Here is a 22662-nt window from a genome sequence, read left to right on the forward strand (position 1 = left end):
CCTCTTACTTTCCATCCTAGAATAAATACTGTATATCGTTCTTAGAACTTCACACAATTCATTATTTAACCAAACTTTCTACTGGCTGTTTGACTCTCCTCCATGCATGTTGTGTTGTTTAAAAATATTCTAAGCCTTGGGAGACTATGTCTCCCAGGACTCCCTGCTACAACTTCCCAGGACACTCCCACTTCCTTTGTGGGAGGTGTCAGAGAAAGTATAAAAGAGAGTTTTGGAGCCTTTTCTTACTCTCCATCCTGGAGGCCCTCTCCACCCTGGAGACTCTCTTAGCCCTGAGCTCTCTCCGTGCCTTTTTCAGAGATCTACCTCCTAGCTTCCCTAGACCTTCCCTTTTCTAATCTAAATAAACCTTGCTATTAGAACAATAAGTGCTACCTCATCTTTATTGAGCTCTGAAGAGCTCAGGTCAACCCCGGCTACCCTTCCTCAGATTTCCCTACTTTCCTTTCCCTTTCTACCCTACCTTTCCCTTCTACCTCCAAAATTCCTTTTTACAATGCTTAGATAACTCTCTTTCCTTCCCTTCACCTCTTAGAATCCCTAACTTCCTTCAAAGTTTAAACCATATAGCATCTCTTGGAATGCTTTCTTAATTCTATTAGTTAATACTTTCTCCATTTGTTCCAAATTATTATATCTGTTTTCCTCTTTATATGTTTTATCTTCCCAAACAAAATTTAAATTCCTTTTAGATAGGGGTTATTTTTATCTCTTGTCCCTGAATATGGAAAATACTCAATAAATATTTACTGAATTATAGACTGCTACAATTATAAAATTTTTCCTTTTGTCAAACTAAACTTTGAATCTCTAAAGCTTCTCCACATTTATTGCTTTTAATTTCTCTGGCTGGGAGCAAACATTTAATCACTCTACCACATGAAAGCCTTTCATATATTTTAAGTCATCATGCAAATTGTATCTCTTCAGGCTTAAATCTATTGCCTTCAGTTGATCAAAACACTACCTTCCATAAAAAGACTGTTCTGATAGTTGTCAGCTAGTAATATGTTCCCTCCCAAAATGCCTTGTATATAATTGCATTATATTTATTCTTTATCTCCCATCAGCTGCACTGCTAGGATTGACTCCATCATTATGCCTCTTTAGGCAAAGTTCATCATCAGGAAATTCACTACTACTGACTTTGTATCTATCAGCTATGGTAATCAGTTGCCTCCACCCCTATCTGCAGGATTGGAGAGCTGGAAAACAGCAAAAAACTCTTTCCAAAGCTCTCATTTAAAGAGGGCTCAGTAACCTGCCTAATTTTTTATTTTCCAAAAGGTATACTACTTTGTTTTCACTAGTATCTTCTACCTTCCCACTCTCTTTTAAGTTGTCTTTTATATGTCATCTTTCTCCATTAGATTGTAAACTCCTTAAAGACAGGGAACTTTCTTTCATTTTCTTACTTGTATTCCCAAAGCTTAGCACACCCTCTGGAACACAGCAGGCCCTTAATAAATGTCATTTGTATTTTGTATATACAAACAAACTGAGCACTTTGAGGGCATAGAATTTCTCAATTTTTTTTTGGCATCAGTAATCTCAAGCACACCTAGCACAGCGCATATTTAGTGTGTGTGTGTATATATATATATAGTGCATAGTATAGAGCATAGTAGGCACTAAATATTTGTTGATTGACTAACTAAAACACAAATGAAGTGTTTATAGGCAATCTAGGGGGAAAATGGGGAAAATACTGGAGTAAGACAAGGAACAATGAGTAGAAAATACAATAACAGTTGACAATTGTATAGCACCTAAGGGCTTACCAAACACTTTAAATATCTTATCTCTTGACACAATAAACAATTAAACAGAAGCAATTTTTTTATTTCAGTGAGAACCATGTTATCTTATTCTATCTACTAACTATGAAAAAACAAAGAACTTCCTAGAGTAATGCTGATATCCCAACCCCAGTACTAAAGCAATCTACAAAATAAACCATTTACTAATTTCTCCTAGCAACTAAAGGGGCGAAAGTGCTGAAGAGATTTTATATATATGTGTGTGTGTGTGTGTGTGTGTGTGTGTGTGTGTGTGTGTGTGTGTGTGTGTATGTGTGTGTATATATGTATGCATATACATATATAGATAAAGAGTTCAGAGATCAAAGAGTCCTAGAATTAGAAGATCCCTCAAAGGTAATCTACTCATACCTTAATATGAAACAAGAATCTCCTCAAAAACATACTAACAAAACCATATCAATAAGAGGTATCACTCTTTATAGATTACAGGCAATAGTAGAGCAGGCAATGTGAACTAGATGAAAGAGCATTAGATCTAGTCAGAAAACATGGCCTTAAATCCTGTCTCTTCTTCCCTACCTGGGTGACCTTGGGTCATCATGACTCCAGCCCAAGCACTTTATGAATGTCTTAAGGGAGAACCTAATAGCTGCCCCTTCATGTCACCATCATCATGAGTTAAGATGATAGCCTAGTCATTTCTAAGTCTACCTTCAGAAGTCTTCTTAAATCTATTTATATTTAAGGCCTACATAATATCAAGGTCAACAAATTCAGCATGCTTACTACCCAACATAACATAGAATTCTTGGAGTTCTTCTGTAGTTTAGCACTGGAAAGGCAGTAAAAACATCTGCATTCACTCTAATAATATGTGTTAATATATGTTGACTCTTAATAATTCTATGGAAAGCAATTCTCTCCCCTCAACCATCCTCTTTACAGGCCAAAAAAACAATCTTTTACAGTATGTATATCTTCATACTGACACTTTAATAAGCTTTTAACTTACTCCCTCTCAAAGTCACTTACACCCTGAATTTTTAAAAGACAAACATTACTTTAAAATTTTAAGTAAAATTTATAATTGTTTAATTATAAGAATTTATTATTCAGTCAATGCCAAAAGGTGATCATTATCCAATACGTGTATTTCAAATCTTCTTTATTTTTTCTTTTGCCCCCTCCTTGTGCAATTTCATCATGCTTACATGTCCATTAAGAGTAAGTAGGTCCTCAGCAATTCCCTCTAACAGGCCTCTACTCTACCCTTCCATCATTCAAAAACCCTTTAAAGCTATCTCTCATTCACAAAGTACTCTCTAATTACCTAGAAAAAGTTGGGAAAGATGACACTTTAAAAAGAATACAACAAGAATTACCGTAAAATAGGTGTTAACCTTTTTTTGCATCACAGATCCCTCTGGCAGTCTGATGAAAGATAGGGCCCTTTCACAGAATAATGTTTTTAAATGCATAAAATACATAGAATTATAAAAGAAACCTAAGACATTAAAATACATTTATCAAAATATACTGTTAAAAAAACAGTGTGGACTCTACATCAAGATTCCAGGCTTTAAAAACAACTTGAAATTTTTGGCAAAATAAAATTGCTATTTAGCCAATAAAATATGTTTTCCTAATTACCATTACATAATAACTTCTTTCTGCTTCTCTAGTGACACTGTGACAGAAGGGTAGATGGCACTAAGAATCATAGTCTTCTACAAACATTAACTTAGATGCTACTTTAAATATGAATGAAGAGCTAACTACCAGGGAACTGAGTCAAATGCATACTGATATCCTTTCTTAAAAAGAAAATTAAAAGTATAGCTTAATGTAAAGGTAGCTCACAATTTTTCCTGAGAAAGGCATTTGTGAAGTTAGTTTCATATACCAAAATGCCAAAAGAAATATTACTTCAGAAGACATTTGGTCATTCTGCCTTGCAGTGCTCACAATGAGTATAAGCAAACGAATGGCCAAAAGCATAATTGTAGTTTATGAGTCAACATCTGTTGCAGAAGATGAAGTACTAGAAAAATTATACAGAAAAACAAGCAAGATTCTCTGAACCCAGTCAGCATTTCTCTTGATACTCAGCCAAAGTGGAGAGGTTACCAAAAGATATTCAGAAGTATATAGCTCATGAGTAAGAAATAAATTTGGATAAATATTTGTAATTTGTAAGAAACTTCACACTTGATTACAATGAACAACTCAAGAAGGGAGCTAGACTAAGCTAATATTGGAAGGGGTAAAAACAAACATAACAAAAATGAACCTGGCTGGACTTTAAACCGAAAACATCTCAGTACTAACAAAGAAGCCATTTCAGTCAACACCAAATGTGAAGAAAGGTTAAAATTGTGAAGCCACCTCACACAAACATAAGCTACAAATCAAACTACAAAAATGACAATGATAAAAGGATTAGAGACAATGACTCATTAGAAATTTAACTAACATAAAATAACTGTCAAAAGAAAGCCCAAAAAGCATTTTAACAAGAAAGACACACTAAAGAGGATTTAAAAGAGAAGAGGAAGTTGAGACAATGAATGTGGACAGCTTTTTTCTAGGATTTTTGCTGAGAGGAAAACAAGTGTTAGCTTATAGGGATGGTAGGGTCTAGTTGGGGGAGGTAAGATTAAGGATGGGGGAAGTTATCAATGATGAAGAAAAAGGATCAGGGAGAGCACATAATAACCCACAAATAATCTCAAACTATTTGAAATTCAGAAGAATCTCTTAAAATTGCTTACCAGTTCTTCAGATGTCAAATGCATCAAACGTTCAGCAATGGCAGCACACTGGGCTGAATCTCTTATGAAATCTCCTCGCTCATCACCTAATATTAGCTCTGGCCATGTCAGTCCTTCATCCTTCTTAATCAAAGACACCTCCAAACTAAAAGATTAATGGAAAAGAAGCATTGTTACTATAAGATGGTCTAGAAACAACAAATTACTCATAAAATACTAAAATGTTGGAGAAAATCATCTAAAATATCTTAGAGAAAGAGGATTTTTACTAAATATTTTTGTGTATTTAGGGTTAAAAATGGACAGATAAATTAATCTAAGGAATTTAGAATTGGTAAAATAGGAAATAAATAGGCACTAATTCTTGAAAATACAAATGATTGATTCTTTCCTTCCTTCGTTAAGCATTAAATGCCTACTATGTGTAATATACTGTATTTGCCATGAAATCTTTTTTTCTTCTTTCAAGTAGCTAGAATACTAGCAAGTGGTGTTTGTAAAAGGTTATTCTAGCAGTTCTATAGGATGAACTGTATATGTAAAAACAAAACAAAAAAAAAAAAAAACAGCAGCATAGAGAACATTATTATCAAAGGCCAGGTATGAAATCATGCGCAACAGAACTAGTCATACGGATAAGGAAGAGGAAAATCTAGGAATTGTTGCTGATAAATTTCAGTTGTCTCCAATAAAAATTATGTTCATACACCTCACAGACAAAAAGAATTAGGGAAGAAAATTTGAAAGTGGAAAAATGTAACCATTTGAAAGCCTGAAAGACAGACCAGATGAGGAAACTGAGGTCAGGGTGGTTAAGTGACTAGTCCATGGTCACAATACTATTAAGTGTCGAGAAGTTGGACTTCAACCCAGATCTTCCTGACACCAAGTCTTGAAAACAAAGATAAACATACTAACAAGAATAAAAGACAAGCTGGACTTTTTAGTAAAACTATTTCATGGCATGAGACAGGAAATCAAGAAATGGAATTAACTATCAAGAGAAAAAGCAAAGTAAAGTAATAATGCAAAAATCTGAAATGACAAACATATGATAGGTATCAGAAAATTATGTTTTTTAAACCACAAGTCATACATGCAATAAATCCTATGTTAAGTACTATTATCTTTTAAAAATCAGGTGGAAGAAAATAGTATATGTAGTATAAAAATACCTTTTATTCTCTTTAATTATCCATGTACTACTTTCATGATCAATAGATGAAAAGAGTTTTCCTTCCAAATATGGCTGCTTTTTTAAAGCAATACTGATGTGATCTGGGGAAAACTGTATTTCAATGTCCTCTTTAGAAACATCTTCTGAAAAGTGTATCATCATTGTCAAATCTTCTTCAGTCTGCTGCCAGTAATACAAAGGTTCAACTGAAGGGGAAAAAAACAGAAATAATTAAAATTATATACCTGAACACTCAAAAAAAACCCCAAAACATCCATATTTAGTAATCATTAGAGATGATCATCTCAAGCAACTTTGACTACATTTGACCCAAATGAGGTCCCAAAAGAGTTGGCCATAAATAAAAGAACTGAAAAGTAACTAAGATAAATTAAAAGATGTGTAATGGCCAAAATGAGGAATCATAAACTGGCCAAACTTGACTTCATATCATAGCCAGAGTTTATATTCAGGTATTACAATTAGGGAGGGTTACTCATAAACCTCAATATGTCCCAAGGAAGACAATCAATTGAAGAAACAAAATAAGCAGAAGAACTTGAGGGTATTTAGCCTGGAAACAGAAAGATTTAAAAAAAAAGAAATGGCTGTTATAGGAGAAGCTACCCAAGATGCTATGACTGCATAAATAGTTTGCATTGTTTTTTTTGTTGTTTTTTGTGGCAAGAAGTAAATGAAGTTAAAAAATATAGAAGTACGAATGACCTTTCTTTAATCTCTGGCTATATGGATTTAAGCAAGGTTAAGACAAATTTGAGGTTCAAATTACATATACCACTTTGGTATTTTAAAATAGCCAATCAGAGGCAAAATGTATAGATGAGGTATGAGTAGAAAAGCTGAAGCAATCTCCACAATAAAGAATTTCCTGGTGAGGAGTTTCTCTGATGATTGGCTTACCCTGGGAAGGGATGTTCCTCCCACCCCAGGGGCAGAAGAGGATGATGATGATGGATTTGAAACCAAGGAGAGCAGATGTTGCAAAATGAAGAGAAAAGTTGGCAAATGAAGACTATTTTGTTGGTAACAGAAATTCCCAGGTGATATTGGCTAGTATAAGGTAACCCAGGTAACCTTGATGCTCTTATATCCTTCCTCTTCTCTCTCTCCTATAAATTTTCTTTAACTTCTTTTAAACTATATTATGGCAGTTTTTTCACTATGTTTTGATTATTTTGATGGGCATATTAAAAATATTTTGCATGCTTCTTTGAACTAGTAAAATAACATCTATCATGTATTGTCTGTGTGGAACACTATACTAGATACTAAGTATAAATAATATAAGAATGTATGAAGTAAAAAGACCTTTTTCCCTCAAAGAACTAACAATCTAACTAGGGAAACAGGAAAAACAAACATAAAAAGAACAACAATATTTACTGTAAAAATAGAATTATTCTGCTTTTTTCTTTTAATGTAATCAATCAACTACATTTAATTTAATTAATCAGGAACCTGGAGGTCCTTTACCATTGAGATGTATAGGTATAGACCAGTCCAAAGTGAAAGGACGTAGAAACCAAAGAGAAAGGAAATAGATCCCAGAGGCACTACCCCCTTGTACCAGACAAATTAAGAAATTATGGTTGGTTCCTGAGGTGTGACACGGGATGTGAGAAAGCTAATGCGTGGAGAAAAATGTTTATAAGGTGAGACCCAACACAAAATGGACATTCACATTTGCATTTGGATTCACACTTGCGCTGTGGAGGCACTAGGATTCAGACTCCCACGCTGACTGAAAGAGCTCTCTCTTGGGTTGGTGAGACTCTTGTTGAAGAGACTACCATGACTTCTGGATGGAGATTGGGACCTGAGGGAGCTTTTGTAGGTGATGAGCTGGATCAGCAATGATAGGGTATTTAGCTAGGTAATATTTTCTATCTCCTTCCTACATTTCCCTCTGTTACTATATCTCTATTTCTATTAAACCAAATTGTTAAAAGCTACTAGCAGCCTCATAATTAAATATTTCATGTTATGTGGAAATTTTGAGGAAAGGTGTTTGGGATAAGGGAGTTGAAAGGAGGATGTTGGAGACTTGCTAAGTGGGTAATCTCGGTTACAGGTAGGCTGGGACTAAAGGAGATTCAGGGTATAATAGAACTGAAGTCAGGAGTATAACACAGAAGGGAAACAGAGATCTTTTAGGGAGAAGAGAAATTAAACTAAACAGACAAACACAGCAGGCTTACAGACTGGGACTTAGACTCAAACACAACCTGAGGGAAATAGACTAGACTGAAATTAACAAACAGGCTTTAGTTAATTTCACAGGAAGGGACCTGTTTTGAAGTAACACCTTCCTTCAAGATGGATGCCCAGCTTCCCTCTAAGCCCAGAGTATGTTGTCTCTTTCCCTCTTCTTCCCTCTTGATAACTAACAGACAAATTACACTAATAGGGCTGTTGAAACACAAAAGGGTTTATTTTGTTTGAAAGATGTTTGTTAGGAAGGTGGATCAAAGGAAAGCCCTATCAGTTGTCTCAGGAACCTCAGGTGGGGGAAGGGAAGTAAAGATGGAGTCTGAGTAAGGGCCTGCCTTTAAACTCAGCTTTACAAAGTACTATTACTATCTAAAGGGAATAAATGATGACTGACTAACTATAATTAATGCTGTCAATTAGGGAACCCTTCACAGATTTAACTCCTCTCTAATTACTCTCCTTATTAACTCCACAGACATATAAGGTAAGGGAGGGAAGGTAGGAAATAATACTGGGTAGGAAGATATAAAGGATTTATCTAAAATAATAATTTCTTAAGTAAATATATCAAAGCTAGGCTAAATTTCAATATTAAAGCTAGGTATTCAAAGCAGCTCAGCTGATTCACAACCTCCCTCCACGGAAGATCCAGCCAACTCCCTCTTCTCAAGATTCCAAACCTCTAACAGCTTTTGGAACCCAGCCAAAGCTAGAAAAAACTATATGACCCCAATTCTGTATACTACATTCATTATTATAATTGGTGACCACAACCTTTTTAACTATTACATTACAAAAATATGCATAAGTGCACGAGAGTTTTGCCAAAAATAAATTAAAAGTTACATTACCTTTATTTTTATCTGTCAGTTTTTCATCATTTTTTTCTTCATCTTGCTTTTCATCTTGAACAAATCTGAAGGATTTGCAAGAAGCAATCATCAGACCATTGCCACCAGGCTCAATAGCAGCATAATGTGGAACTGATTTACCATTGAGTACTTTACGATCAGTAATTTCATACTTTTGAATCTCTGTAGAAAAAGAAAAAAGTAATTTTCAAAAAAGTATTTAAAAGACCTTAAAAAAATCTTTAAAATATTTCTCAAAACTGAATTATATGAATGTAGTAAAAGAATTCATTTAAAATTAAGACAATGTCCTCACAACAACAAAATTACCTCACTGATGTAAACCAGCATTTCCTTATGGTTATAAGTAAATCAATTTAGGTGAGCTAAATATTTTAGCTCACCTAGAGAAGGAAACAGCAATTACATCCTTGCTATTTCCCCTGAATTTTCTCCAATATCTTTGCATGGAAACCCCATAAGCCAGAGGACTGGGGGAAAAGGGGGTTTAAGAAGAGTCAAACAAGACTAAACAGCAACAATAAATATTTTAAATGTTATAATAAGGTCACTTGCTAGAGAAATTCTAAAATGATTTTGTAAAACTAATCACTCAATAATTTTTTTATGTAAATAATCCTGATTTTGAAAAATCCCCATTATTGTCAAGGGTCCCACCATCCTCCCAGTCAATTAGGCTCAAATCCTAGCTGTCATTTTCGACTCCTCACACTCTTACCTCTCTTCCTGTATACAATGAGCTGCCCAAGTCCTACACTGATTCTACCTTTATAATATCTCCTATGATGCCCCATTATGCTCTTCTTTGAAATTGCCACCACTCTGGTACTAGCCCTTATCACCTCACATTTGGACTATTACAAGAGCTTGCTGACTGGTCTCCCTGCTTAAAGCCTCTTCCTACTCAGTCTATTTTTCACTCAGCTCCCAAGGTGATTTTCCTAAAGTACAGATTTGACCAAGTTACCAACACCTAACCCCTACTCCTGGCTCCAAATCAATAAACTACAATGGTTCTCTATTTATTACCTCTAGAACCAAATATAAAATCCTCCATTTGGCTTTAAAATTTTTTCATAATCTAGTTCTTCCCAACCTTGTCATACTTGTAATGCAGGGTTGCAGCGGAAGCTTTTTGCTTTTGCAAATTCAACTGTAGGAGCACTGGCAGTTAGAGGTTTTAGAATGTTCACAAAAATAGTTGGAGCCTGAGGCTATAAATAGTCCTAAAGCTCTGAGGGGCTTTGGGGCTTTTGCCTGTGGGCTTTGAGTTTTTGGCTTTGCCTTGGCCTGTGCCTTTTTCTTTGGGGCATTTGGACCTAGTCTGATTTCTCTGGAACCCGCCCTGATCTCTCCATTACATCCCTGCTATTTCCCCTGAATTTTCCTTTGGGCCCTGGGAGGAAGGGTGGTTTTGGTCGTTGGACATCATGAGTTTAGTTTCTGTAGGCAAGTAGGGCATCCTAAATCAAGCCACCCTATATTTAGTGATCTGATAAATACTTTACTTCAGAGCAGTGAACAGCCTTCCTGACTGGAAGAGCCAGTCTCTCTCAGTCTGACCCTCTCCTGTGACCCTTCCCTCAGCACCAGCTTTCTCCTTAGCAACAGTTACAAAACCCTGAAACCCTCTTTCCCTCTGCTTATTCTTTGTCATCAATAAATCCCCTTTGTTGTCTACACAAAGCCTCTGGTGAATCAATTTATTGAATATTAAGGCAAAGGCTGAAGAGGGAAGAAATTACTTTCCTTTATTTCTTGAGGGAAACCTAGGCATCCATCTTGGGCAGGAAGTACCCAGCCAAGACTTCCTGCAGACATCAGTTTCGCTGGCAGGGAGGAGGCTCTTGAATCCTCCCTCAAGGGACTTAGAAATTAACAAGAGAAACCTCCAGCCAGATCTAAACATTTCTGGCTGGCCCAATTCCTCTTGTACCATAGAGATACCTTCCCTGCCTGAAGAACCCAGCCTGTTTTCCTTCCAGTACCTGTACCTTCTATCTCTAGCCTCAGTGACTAGCCTGTTTGAGCAGCCCTTCCTATACTCCCATTCATTCCCTTACCTTCCTATATACTACCCATTCATCCCTTAACTCAGCTATCTCCTTCATTCCTCCTTATATCACCTTATCCCTCCTCACTACCAAGATTGCCTACTTCTATATAACATTATTTGGCGAGCAAAGTTATAATCTACTGATCCAATCAAAATGAAGTTAGCTAGGATAACATTTATCCTATCTAGCATCTCAATGATTACCTGGTCTCTGATGCAAGGTGTCATGGATTTCTGGTTTATAAAGGTCCCTAATTTCGTGCAACAACTTCTGGATATCTACAATTATTACAAATGGTGTGCTCTGACCCTAGCTGAGTGTATTTGCTTCATCCCAACAGCCATAGCCATAATTTTGACAATCTGGCAATTCCTTGTAGTCTCAAAAAATGTTTTCTTCCACTTCTGGCAATGGTTTGGCTCAATTACAACACCAAAGAAAGATACTGAATCTGGGGAACTAGTAGACAACATCAAACTGCTATTCCAAGTACTAAAGCAGATAAGGGAAGTAAAGGAACTAGACAATCACAATTCTCCAGCTAGAGATTGTGGAGTCCAAATATCTAAACAACACCAATAACAAATCAATGGCCAATAACAACCAACCTTTATCCCATCCATCTGCAGATTCCACAATTACAATATTACCAGTATTACATACTTTATTCCTCTCTATGTACTCTAGGATCCAAAGATGCTAGCTGGCCTACTTACAATATGTTCCATCTCCCAATTCTACATTTTCGCTGGATATACTCCAGACTTGGAATGTTTGTTGTTTTTTTTTTTTTTGAGAAGAGAAAGAACTGTTTTTGACTTTCTTTGGATGCTCACTGCTTAGCATACAGTAAGCACTTAATAAATGCTTACTGACTGACTTAAAATGAGGCATTCTCATAAATTCTTTTATCTATACAAAAGAGGCATTAAAGTCAAACATACATACTTCTATTTGATAATATCTGAAAATAGGACATTTATCTAGAACCTAAAGTTCTTTACCAATTTTATTGTCTCTCTACCATAAAAGAAAAAATAAATCCTCTAGATTTAAAAAATCCTTTAAAAAAACACTCACTTTTTGTCTTAGAATTGATATTAAGTATCTATACCAAGGCACAGGAGTGGTAAGAGCTAAGCAACTGGGGTTAAGTGACTTGCCCAGGGTCACACAGCTAAAAAGTATCTGAAGGTCACATTTGAAACCAGGGCCTCCCATCTCCAGGCCTAACTCTCTATCCACTGAACCATTTAGTTGCTCTTAGATATTTCTTAACAGATTATGTGGTTCTTGAAGAGTCAGACAGAATCCAACAAAATAAATCATGCAAAGTGAAGCTGGACCTATAGGACTCAAATAGCTCTGCTTCAAATTAATTAAATAGACCTGGTTTAAGGAACCCAACCCCACTCCCCATCAAATTGTTAAAAGGATAAATAAGTCGAACCTTTCATAAGCTATTATGAAAGTCTTTTAAACAGAAAAATTACTGGGAGAAATGAAAACAGAAGACAGCGTTCTTCACAACACAATATTCCATCAGAATATTGCTCTCAACTAGTCATAAAATATTGTTAGAAAGACAAAGACAAAGCAGGCAGCTGGGTGGCTCAGTGGATTAAGAGCCAGACCTAGAGACCAGAAGTCCTAGGTTCAAATCTGGCCTCAGACAATTCCTAAATGTGTGACCTTGGGCAAGCCACTTAACTTCCACTGTCTATCCCTTACCACTCTTCTGCCTTGGAACCAATATACAGTATTAATTTTAAAAGGAAAAGTATAAGTTATTTTTTTAAAAAGGAAGGCAATGAGATTTGTGATCTGACTAGTAGCAAATTATATGAGTCTCTACATATAGGCCACAGGAGAAATACTTGGTTATTTTTAACCCCTAGAAGCACTGTTCGTGAGAATAAAAAATTTTATTGAGTACAAAGGAAAAGCAATATTTAATTGAGTCTTTAAGAGTTGAGTTTTAATGAGGGGAGAGTCCTAAATACATCAGTGTATTTATTTTTTTAATTGATTCTTTTCCATATTATATCACTTAATACCCAAAAGTGGACACTGAATTTTAATATTAGTTGTCCTTTTAAGAATTCTATTAAATAAAAAATAAAAACAAATGTAGAAGATGTATTGCTCCTATTTCTCTCAAGTATAGTTGAAGGGAGCCTAAACTAATATTCAAGGTTACTCAGAAACACCCAAACCTGAGAAATGATCTACATTCCCAGGGATGAGTTCTCAATATTAAAGTATATATGATCATACATATTACAGATATACAAAATATTTTAAAACTGTTCACATTTTACCTTTATTTATCTTACTGATAGTAACCCACTCCAAAGAAACATAGAAGCCACTTCCTTTCCGATCTAATTCTTCTTTCTCAACTCGAAGAAGGATGGTAGCTATTGAATGGTCCTCAGATTTTGTAATGGAAACACTGTGAAGAATAACAAAAGGATCTCCAAGATCTTCATTAAACAAAATCTATAAGAAAAATAAAATAAGAAATTAACATGCTTAAGTGATATTCTGATACATTGGCTAAGGTTCATTTTGACAAAGGAAGGAACTGTTACAAGAGGTCAACCCACTATTATTGTGACTTGGCTTAACAAATTTGACAAAATAACTTTTGAATACATAACAATGTAAAAATAAAGATATTAATAACTCAGAAGCAATGACCAGTATCCTTAACTTAACAATAACAACGAAAGTGATACAACATCTAAAATTCACCTTGGAACTAGGTCATGTTCAAATGAACTTATTTTTTGAAATCATATTCTTAAATACAAGCACCCAGAAAAGAAATGGAGTGGATACCAGGGTCTAGGTATGAATTAGCAAGTGAAAAGTAAAAGCTCTGAACTCAATTATGGGAAGATATAATGCTACCTAGGCACCTGCCCCTCTCTCCCATTTCTTCCATCTCTCAGACAAATCATTCTTTCTCCTAGGTCCTTAGAATTTTTCCCCTCTATGTTGTTTTGGTGGCTGGCTTTAGAATTAGAGAGCTAGAATATTTTAATAATAATTACTGACATTCCAAAATGCTTTAAAGTTTGAAAGGCACTTTACTTGCATTATCTCCCTACCAACAACTCCACAAACTTAATGCCATGGCTATTATCAGCTCTACTTTAAAGATGAAGAAGTGAAGGCTCAGAAAATGGAAAATGGTTAAGTGACTTGCCTAGGGTCATTAAATGGTCTGGAGTGAGATGTGATCTCAGGACTTTTGGACTCCAAGTCCAAAGTTCTACTACTACCCATGTCAGATTGCCTGTTTCGAAAAGAGAGCTCAGATAAAAGAAATTGAAAGAATGCCTTATTAGCTTTCCTCTCCTTGACCACAAAGAGAAAAGCACATAATCAAGTCATTCTTTGTTGACTGGTTGGATATTATTTGAAAAAGACGGTGATGATTACATAAAAAAGGTCGAAGGTATTTTATAGATTAATTTTGTATGCAATTTGTTTTAGCTAGAACAAAGCACTTTTTCGATGGTTGTTTTTTTTTTTTCATAGTGCCCATCTAGATATACAGGGTTTATAACCACAAAATCATCTCAAACTTTTCCATTTCCATCATGGCCCATATATAATCAAGTACTAACAATTCTTTCTCCAAAACCTGTCTAGCATTTGGCTCTTTCCCTCCATTCCTATGGCTATAACACTAAGTCAGATGTTCATTACCCCTTGATTGGCCTATAGTCATCCCTTCCTAATTGGTTTCCCTGCCTCCAGTCTCTCCTCTAAATATTGTTCCTGAGTAAAGGTCTAATCATGTTACTTCTCTGGTCACATACCACTAGTGGTATCCAATTTCCTCTAAGGTAAATTATAAACCCTTCAATTTGGCATTTAAAAGGCCTCTACAATCTACCTGTCTTTTTTGATGTTCAAAACTTCAGGCATTCTAAGTTTCATCTAAACTAAATGACTCTCTGGTCCCAGACTTCAGAATTTCATCTCATCTCTGTACCTAGAAGTCTTCCCTCACACCTGAAATATTCAAGTCTGCCTCTCCAAATCTTGATCTTATCCAGGTATCACCTCCACAATTTTCCTAGTTATTAGAGCTCTCCTTCTCAATTGACTCAGTATTTATTTAAATGTACAAACGGTTTCTCCTGAGTCTAGTAGGATGCAACTTTCTTAATCGAGAACATTTTCAACTTTATTCCAAACCAAACCATAGACCTGGATTACTCTCACTGTTCATTTCTTCTACTCCTACTCATTTGCAACTAAATGGAGCTGGAAGAAATCATACAATTGTGTTGACCAGGTACACAGGAAATTTTTCTTCCTTTAACTAGAACCTCAGAGCAAGGAAGTCTTTTTATTCTTCCCTAATTCTATATTTTACTCCCTCCACAGAAGCTATTCCAAATGTTTTCTTGTCTTTTAAAGCCTTCTATACCTCCCGTTCACCCCTTCACTCTCATATAAGGACCTTTTCTCTTGTCTTCTCTCTTTTTTATCTCAAAACGTAGACATCATCCCCTGCTTTCAACCCCTTTGCTCCAGTCTTGGATAATAAGGTGGTCCTTCTCAACAAGGTCAACTACTATTCATATGTCCTTGATACCTTCCCTCTCGGGTCTTGTCTAGTAGACTGTCCTCTCAAACACCTACACTCTCTAATCTTCAACCACTCTACCTACTGGTTCCCTCCTTACTGCCAAAAAATATGCTCAAGTTTCACCTATCTTTTAAAAAATCCTTCTTAACTAGTCTTTTTATGAAGTTATTTTCCTATACCTCCCCATCCACACTTTCTCAGACAAAAATAAAAAAGGTCTATTAAAAAGCTCCCTAAACTCAGTTCTTCCACTTCTCCTTTCATTCAGTTCTAAACAGTTTGCAATCTGGTTATCTTAACTTCCTTATCATCCCTAAACATATCCCATCAAATCTTCTATAATATTTCTAGTATCTGACTACTTCTCTTCACTCATAAAATTACCACCTAAGTTCAGGCTCTCTCATCCCTGACCCAGACTATTGTAATGCCTTCCTAAATGGTTTCCCTGCCTTCTGTGTTTCTCAAACTTCAATCCATCCTCCTGGTAGCAGCCAAAGTGATTTCTCTTAAATGCACATTTGACTATGTCACTCCTCTATTCAAATTCCAATCATTCCTTATTACCTCTAGAATAATATATAAATGTTTGGCTTTCAAAATCCTTCAACAAAACCTGGGCCTACAATATCTTTCACATTCATTATATATTGCTTCCCTTTCCACATATTTTGGTCCCAGCAAAATGGACTTCTCTTAGAAATTCACACATGGCAAGTTATCTCTAATCTCTATGCCTTTGTACTATTTACCACCCATTCCTGGAATTTATTGCTTTATTAGCTCAAACCTTTTGAGTGACCACTTTTAAGTACTATCTACCACATAAAGCTGATTCCTCTGAGCTAAGTCAAGAAAATAACCATTTATTAAGGGCCAACATGTGTCAGGCACTGAGCTAAATACTGAAGATATAAAGAAAGGAAAGAGTACCTTTGACAAAGGACTGGAAGGAGGAAGTTTCAAGGAAAAATGATAAGCTCAGTTTTGGACATGTTAAACTTAAGATATCTCTAGGATATCCAATTCGAGATGTCCAATAGGCAATTGGAGATGTGAGACAAGAGATTAATGTTGAATAAATATCTGAGAACTATCTGCATAGAGAAGATAATTTAATCCATAGAAGCTGATGAGATACACAAGTGAAATAGTTAGTGGGAAAAGAGATGAGAAGAGGATCCCTGCAGTTAGACTAAGAAGAAACAGTTAGACAGGTAGGAAGAAAACAATGAGAACAGTATCACAAAATTGCTTGGCAGTGTACCCAGCACACAGTTGGTATTCATTAAAAAGTTGTGGATGGCTTCTAAATCCCCAGAGTTAAGCCAACCATAAGTACTTAAATGTTGAATAAATGAATAGGTCACAGACTGAGACTGAAGAATAATGGAATCATATTCAATTCTGCTAACTTCAGGTCTCATTTCTGTGACAACTAGCTTAAAACCAACAACCATATAAGGTTTTCTTTTTAGATTAACAAAGTATTAACACAAACAAGTAAAAATAGCATTTCTCCTTTTGTACTATATACTTTTCCCACTTTAACATAATGCATTACTATTTCTTATTCAATTAAATGATTTAATACTGTCTAACTTTATATTGCCTAAATTAAGGCCAATGCAAAACTGCTGTTTCTTAGAACAGCTAAGACATATGTCAGCAAAATGGCCCACTTAAGGCTCTATACAATTCGATAATGTCTATTTAAATTAAAGAACATCAACTTATTATGTCGCTATTATGATTATTACTAATCAACACTATTACATCAAATATGCTAGGGCTTATAAGTAATAATTATTTAAATAGAATGACTTTGGAAAATCAGATCCTAACTTTTATTTTTAACAGTGAGGGGATGGAGAGAAAAAAAGAAAACCTAGAAACTGACTTTTCAATGAAGAACTCTGGAGATGATTCCAAAGTTGGAATGGAAATAAAGCTGAAAGAAAAATGTAATTTTTTAAAAATTGGATGCAATGGTCAGTCTTGGAGTGGGGAAGCCTTATCTTCCTGAGTTCAAGTCTGGCCTCTTAATATTTCCTACCTATGTGACCCTGGACAAATTACTTAACCCTGCTTGCCTAATAAATAAACAAACAAATAAATAAATAACTGGATAAAAGGGCATGATGGGACAAAAAAATTTGATTAGTTTTATACTTCCAGACCTTAAAATGTTAAAAAGCAGTTATTCTCAAACTAGTAAAAGGGAAGAAGAGAAATAGAAAAAGAAATAGGTCAATGAAAACAATGAACTAGCATTTATTAAGAGCTTACATGCCAGGGCCTATGCTGGGGGAGCATTATGTACTAGTGATACCAGATATCCAAACAAGGCTGGCATTATGCTAAATTTCACTTAAACTTTAAGGTTTGCCAAATGCTTTGAAAACATTATCTCATTTTATCCTTACAATAAAGCAGGTGTTATTATTACCCCCACTTTACAGTTGAGGAAACTAAGCCAAACAGAATTTCAGTGACTAACTCAGGGTGGCACAACTAGTAAGTATCTGAAGCCACTTTTTAACTTGGGCCTTCCTGACTCCAATTTCAGCATTCAAGTCTACTGTGACTCTAACTACCTCTAGATAAAGACTATATAAAGTCATATATGATAGAGAAAATAAAAACTTGGGAAATGATTCATTATTTTACACATGACTTGGGAAAATTAGTTAAAACCATTCTCCTAAATGAATTTTAGCTAGATGACTTAAACATAAATTATAAAAACTTGAAAGTAATTACAATAAGTAGATTTATTTAAACTATGAAGGCAAGAAATTCTTTTTAGTAGACAAATATAAATATTAATTGAGGGTAAAATACATGTATTTTTTACAAGTTCTGTAAAACTCCACCAAAATCAAAAGGAAAACATTTATAGTAAATATAACAAATGAGAAAAACATTTATAGTAAACATGACAAATAACTGAGACCCAAAATATATAAGAATCAAATATTTACAAAGAAAACTCCCAATGGTCAAGGGATATGAACAGATAATGACCAAAGACACATAAATAATTATTAAGCATTTGAAAAAAAATGGTCAAACTCACAAAATTAAAATAACTTTAAGATAGCACCCTATATTCATCAAATAGTTGAAAATAATTCAAAGAAATTAAAATAAATATTGATGGAGTTGTAGAGAAAAGGTATACTGATTCACTGCTATGGAATGAGAGAAAATGTATTTAGAAAATGTTCAATCTGAGCTAAGCAGTGAACTAAGGTTAAGGTAGCAAACATAAAATCAAGATAGTCCCTGCTCTCAAAAAAGCACATACTTAATTGAGGGAGACAAAGCTAAGAGAAACTTCAGTTGCAGGCCCAGTGGTCAATGGGGCATAGAAGCGAGGCAAATCCTAGAATACTCTAGGACACAGTAGTGGGGCATTTGGTAAAGCCTAATCTCACCAGAAGGAATAGAACTGGTGACTCTCACTATATACAAATTGTGTTAGCAGTCAAACCACCTGGTGAAGAAGAAAAAGTGAAAAGGTGTGTGTCTGGAGTTGGGCTGGGGAAATGAGGGAAGAAGAGGAGAAAGCTACTTTGAATGTTGGTGGGTCTTCCCATCGCCTTGCCATTTCAGATGGGTTCTGCTGAAATGGCAAATTACTAGAATCTTTTTGGAGAGCAACAGAGTTGTAGTAAAAGTTAACAAAAAAAATCCTATCCTTTTACTTAATAATATCAATGTTTGGAATTTACACTGAAAATGTCATTTTAAAAATGTTGACAAGCATTATTTGTAAGTAGAAAAAAATAAACAAATTCTTAAATGTTAACAAAAAGAGAATGGTCAAATTGTGGCATATCAATACTTTTAAAAGTTCTAAAGTCTTATATCTTTCATTTTAAGCTTCTTTTTCCTGTTTCCTAAGCATTCACTGCCCTCATGCATCCTTACAGAGCCCTACAATCTATGCCAATTGTACAAGTCTCTGGAAATGTTCTGAAATACCAAATGTTCCTCCTCCTCTGCCTTCTCCCAATCCCATAAGTCGCCAAAATACCATTCACTAATGTTACAATGACTGGATGAGTACAGGATCACAAATTAAGAGTTGGAAAAATACCTTATGAGTTCATATAACTCAATATTCTTATTTTTAAATTGAGAAAACTGAGATCCAGAGAAGCTTTGACTTCTTTAAGTACACAAAGACAGTAAGTACTGTCTGATTGGCTCAGAACAACTGATGATAAGATGTAATAAATTTAATTTTTCAAGGCCAGCATTCCCAAACTAGAGTTTATTATACTTAACTCCAAAATGAACCCTTAAGAACCTAGGTACTAAGGAAGCTGGAGGATACAACATGAAAAAAAATTTCAATCATATGTAAATGAATGTAAATTACAAAAACTAATAAAAATACAATGCAAGGTAGAAAGGATAAGAGGATTTGGGAAACTAAAAAGGAATTTTAGTGATCAGTCCACTCCTCTCATTTACAGATGAAAAAATTGATTTTCATAGAAAGAAAATTACTTACCTAATAAATCATACATTAAGCAAAAGCAAGCAAAAACTGAACTTAAACCAACCTTCTCTGACTCCAAAACCAATGTTCTTCCCATTATTCATGCTATCCAGAATAGTGATTCTGGGAAAAGGAGTACACAGTTTAAAAAAACCAAATCATAATCTTTCTTGAGACCAAACCTGCAAAAGATTCAGTTTAAATGAGTAAAAAAAGACAAGGATAAACAAAAAAGGGCAAAGTCGGAAAGGATTCCATTGTAGATATCCAGTTTATGACCTGGGAGTAAAACAATGTTAGCAAAATTCTTTAGAAGAAAAGGAAACTGAGCTCCAGTAGGAGAAAAAGGACACAAGTTCTTTTTGGTTTTATATATCCATTGAGCATTCACTGTCAGCCCTTTCCTTCCACAGGCAGAATTCAATGTCTATCCAGTGCCAACAAAGCAGTATGTCAAGACGAAGGACAATGTCTTAATCAAGTTATTTATCTACATAGTAGAACACATAATAAAAAAAAAAAAAAAACAATTCTAATGTCTCTGTCTTCATGCAAAAAAAGATTATCTTTTTAAAGTCTTGGTTTATAAGCTTAATTTGGACACAGTGGGTTTATTTAAATCCAAATCAAACCTTACCTCCCATTTTTCAGAAGTACCATTTCCACGTTCCCCTGTTCCAATAAGATATAATCTACCTGTTCCATCTGACACTGTAGCCCAGGTAGAAGATGTGAAGTGAAGAGATGCACAAAGACGATTGTCATAAGCTGCTAAATCTGTAGGAAGTCTGAAAACCTCTCTTGGTTTTCCTAAGGCAGTGTCCTAGGAGAAAAAAATAATAGAAATACTATACACCAACATCTTTCATAAATATGTAGATAAATAACCAAAAACATAGTGTTTTGATTCACTTTAGAATTCTAGGGTTAAGAATTTGTACTTATATATAGTCTTAACCTAAGTAAAACTGGCCTGATCCAATTTAATTGTTATATTATAATCAAACCACATCCTAAAGTGTCCAGGCTATCCTTCAACTGATCCCAAGAGATTATGCCAACTAAGCCTATTTACCCAGTTTTAATCTGTTTTCAGTGGGATGGGATTGCTTATCAATGTGATCTACTATATAATGCTGAATATCTCTTTGAATATCACACTGAAAGAAATCTTAATTGTTCTATAGATACTTTTAGAACACATGAAATGAAAGAAAAAAGATTATGCTATATGTTTTGGTTTTTAAGTCAACTTCTTCAGGTTCAAAGTTTAAGCTGCCTTTTATCTAACATCTTTTCTTTAAGAAGAGTGAGGGAAGTATAAAGAGAAATAGAGCATCTAGTCCAGTCCTCTCATTTTATATATTAGGATAATAATGCCCAGAGGTCATACACAGGTAGTATTCAGCAGAACAGGATCTGAACCCAAGTCCTATGACTCTCAATTCAACACTTTCTACCACAAAACATAATTTTTCACATCTGACTGAATGAAATGTCACCTGAATGAAAAATTAAATTTCACACCTGAATTTCACACTCTAAACAAACCTAGGAACACCGATTTCTTTCCATTTCCTTCAAGGCTTGCCTTCCCTATCCTCTTTGTTGTCATTTAATCAGCTTCTCCTAGGTACAGACACACACGACTCACTACTATGTTTGGTCAAAAATCACAAGGGTCTCTTGATAGGAGAGGTCTTCATTACTTTGAGACTGTGAAATCTCTAAATAGATGTCCTCATTGTTATTCACAAAGTCAAGTTCCAACCAGAATTATTATAAGGCACATTTTAAGCTTTTACAGCCTGAACCTTGATCACCCAAGGAAGTTTTCTTCCATCTATAACACAACTAACATGGAAAGAATAGTCCCCAGCAAAGCTGTTTCTGCTAAAGCAATATTTTCTCAAAACCAATTCAAAAGGCTAAGTGGAATGTTCCTGTACAGTGCATGGCACTATCAGAAAACTTTCAAATTTAAATTACAAGGAAAATTGACTAAGACTTTATATTTTTACTAAAAGCTTTTTAATGTATCTGTATTCTCATCATTAGATATTCATCATTTAATGATTGTGAAAGATATGAAACACCTCCCTCTAAACCAGTGATTTCCAAAGTGGGCGCCACCACCCCCTGGTGGGTGCTGCAGCGATCCAGGGGAGCGGTGATGGCCACACTTTTTTTGTATTACATTCTATTCTGAGTTCAATAAATAGTTTCATAATTTCCAGGGGGTCCTAAGTAATATTTTTTTTTTCTGGAAACAGGGCGGTAGGCCAAAAAAGTTTGGGAACCACTGCTTTAAACCAAAACCATTTTTTCAAGTTTCCCTCTCTTAAGGGGTACAGCCAACCCTATCATCTCTTAAGCATCACAATCTCAGTGTCCTTCTCAACTCCTTACTCTCCCCCACACCCGATATAAATTGTCAAGTTTTCAATTCTTGCTATTTCTACCCCCATATGATCTCTACATCTTTTCCTTTCTCACTATATACAAAGCTACCCCTTTAATTCATAGCTTCAACATCTTTCATTTGGATTATTACATTCTACATACCTGCCTCCAAGATCAAATACAAAATCATATTTTGTTTTTAAAGTCTTTTTGCCTTTCACCTGGCTCTAACCTATCTTTA

At 35.1% G+C, this 22662-nt stretch overlaps 1 protein-coding gene across 1 annotated transcript in view; it reads right to left on the bottom strand.

Moving 5' to 3' along the window:
* The window catches only part of NUDCD1 (NudC domain containing 1), a 72729-nt gene that overhangs the window by 27327 nt on the left and 22740 nt on the right, over positions 1-22662 (bottom strand). Inside the window, exons 3-7 of the mRNA XM_044668792.1 lie at positions 20656-20841; positions 13215-13395; positions 8816-8998; positions 5731-5938; positions 4556-4700 (exon numbers count right to left, since the gene is read on the bottom strand). Of these exons, the coding sequence (XP_044524727.1) occupies positions 4556-4700; positions 5731-5938; positions 8816-8998; positions 13215-13395; positions 20656-20841 (903 nt within the window). The remainder of the gene's footprint in view (positions 1-4555; positions 4701-5730; positions 5939-8815; positions 8999-13214; positions 13396-20655; positions 20842-22662) is intronic.

Source organism: Gracilinanus agilis, chromosome 1 (genome assembly GCF_016433145.1).
Source record: "Gracilinanus agilis isolate LMUSP501 chromosome 1, AgileGrace, whole genome shotgun sequence".
NCBI lineage: Eukaryota > Metazoa > Chordata > Mammalia > Didelphimorphia > Didelphidae > Gracilinanus > Gracilinanus agilis.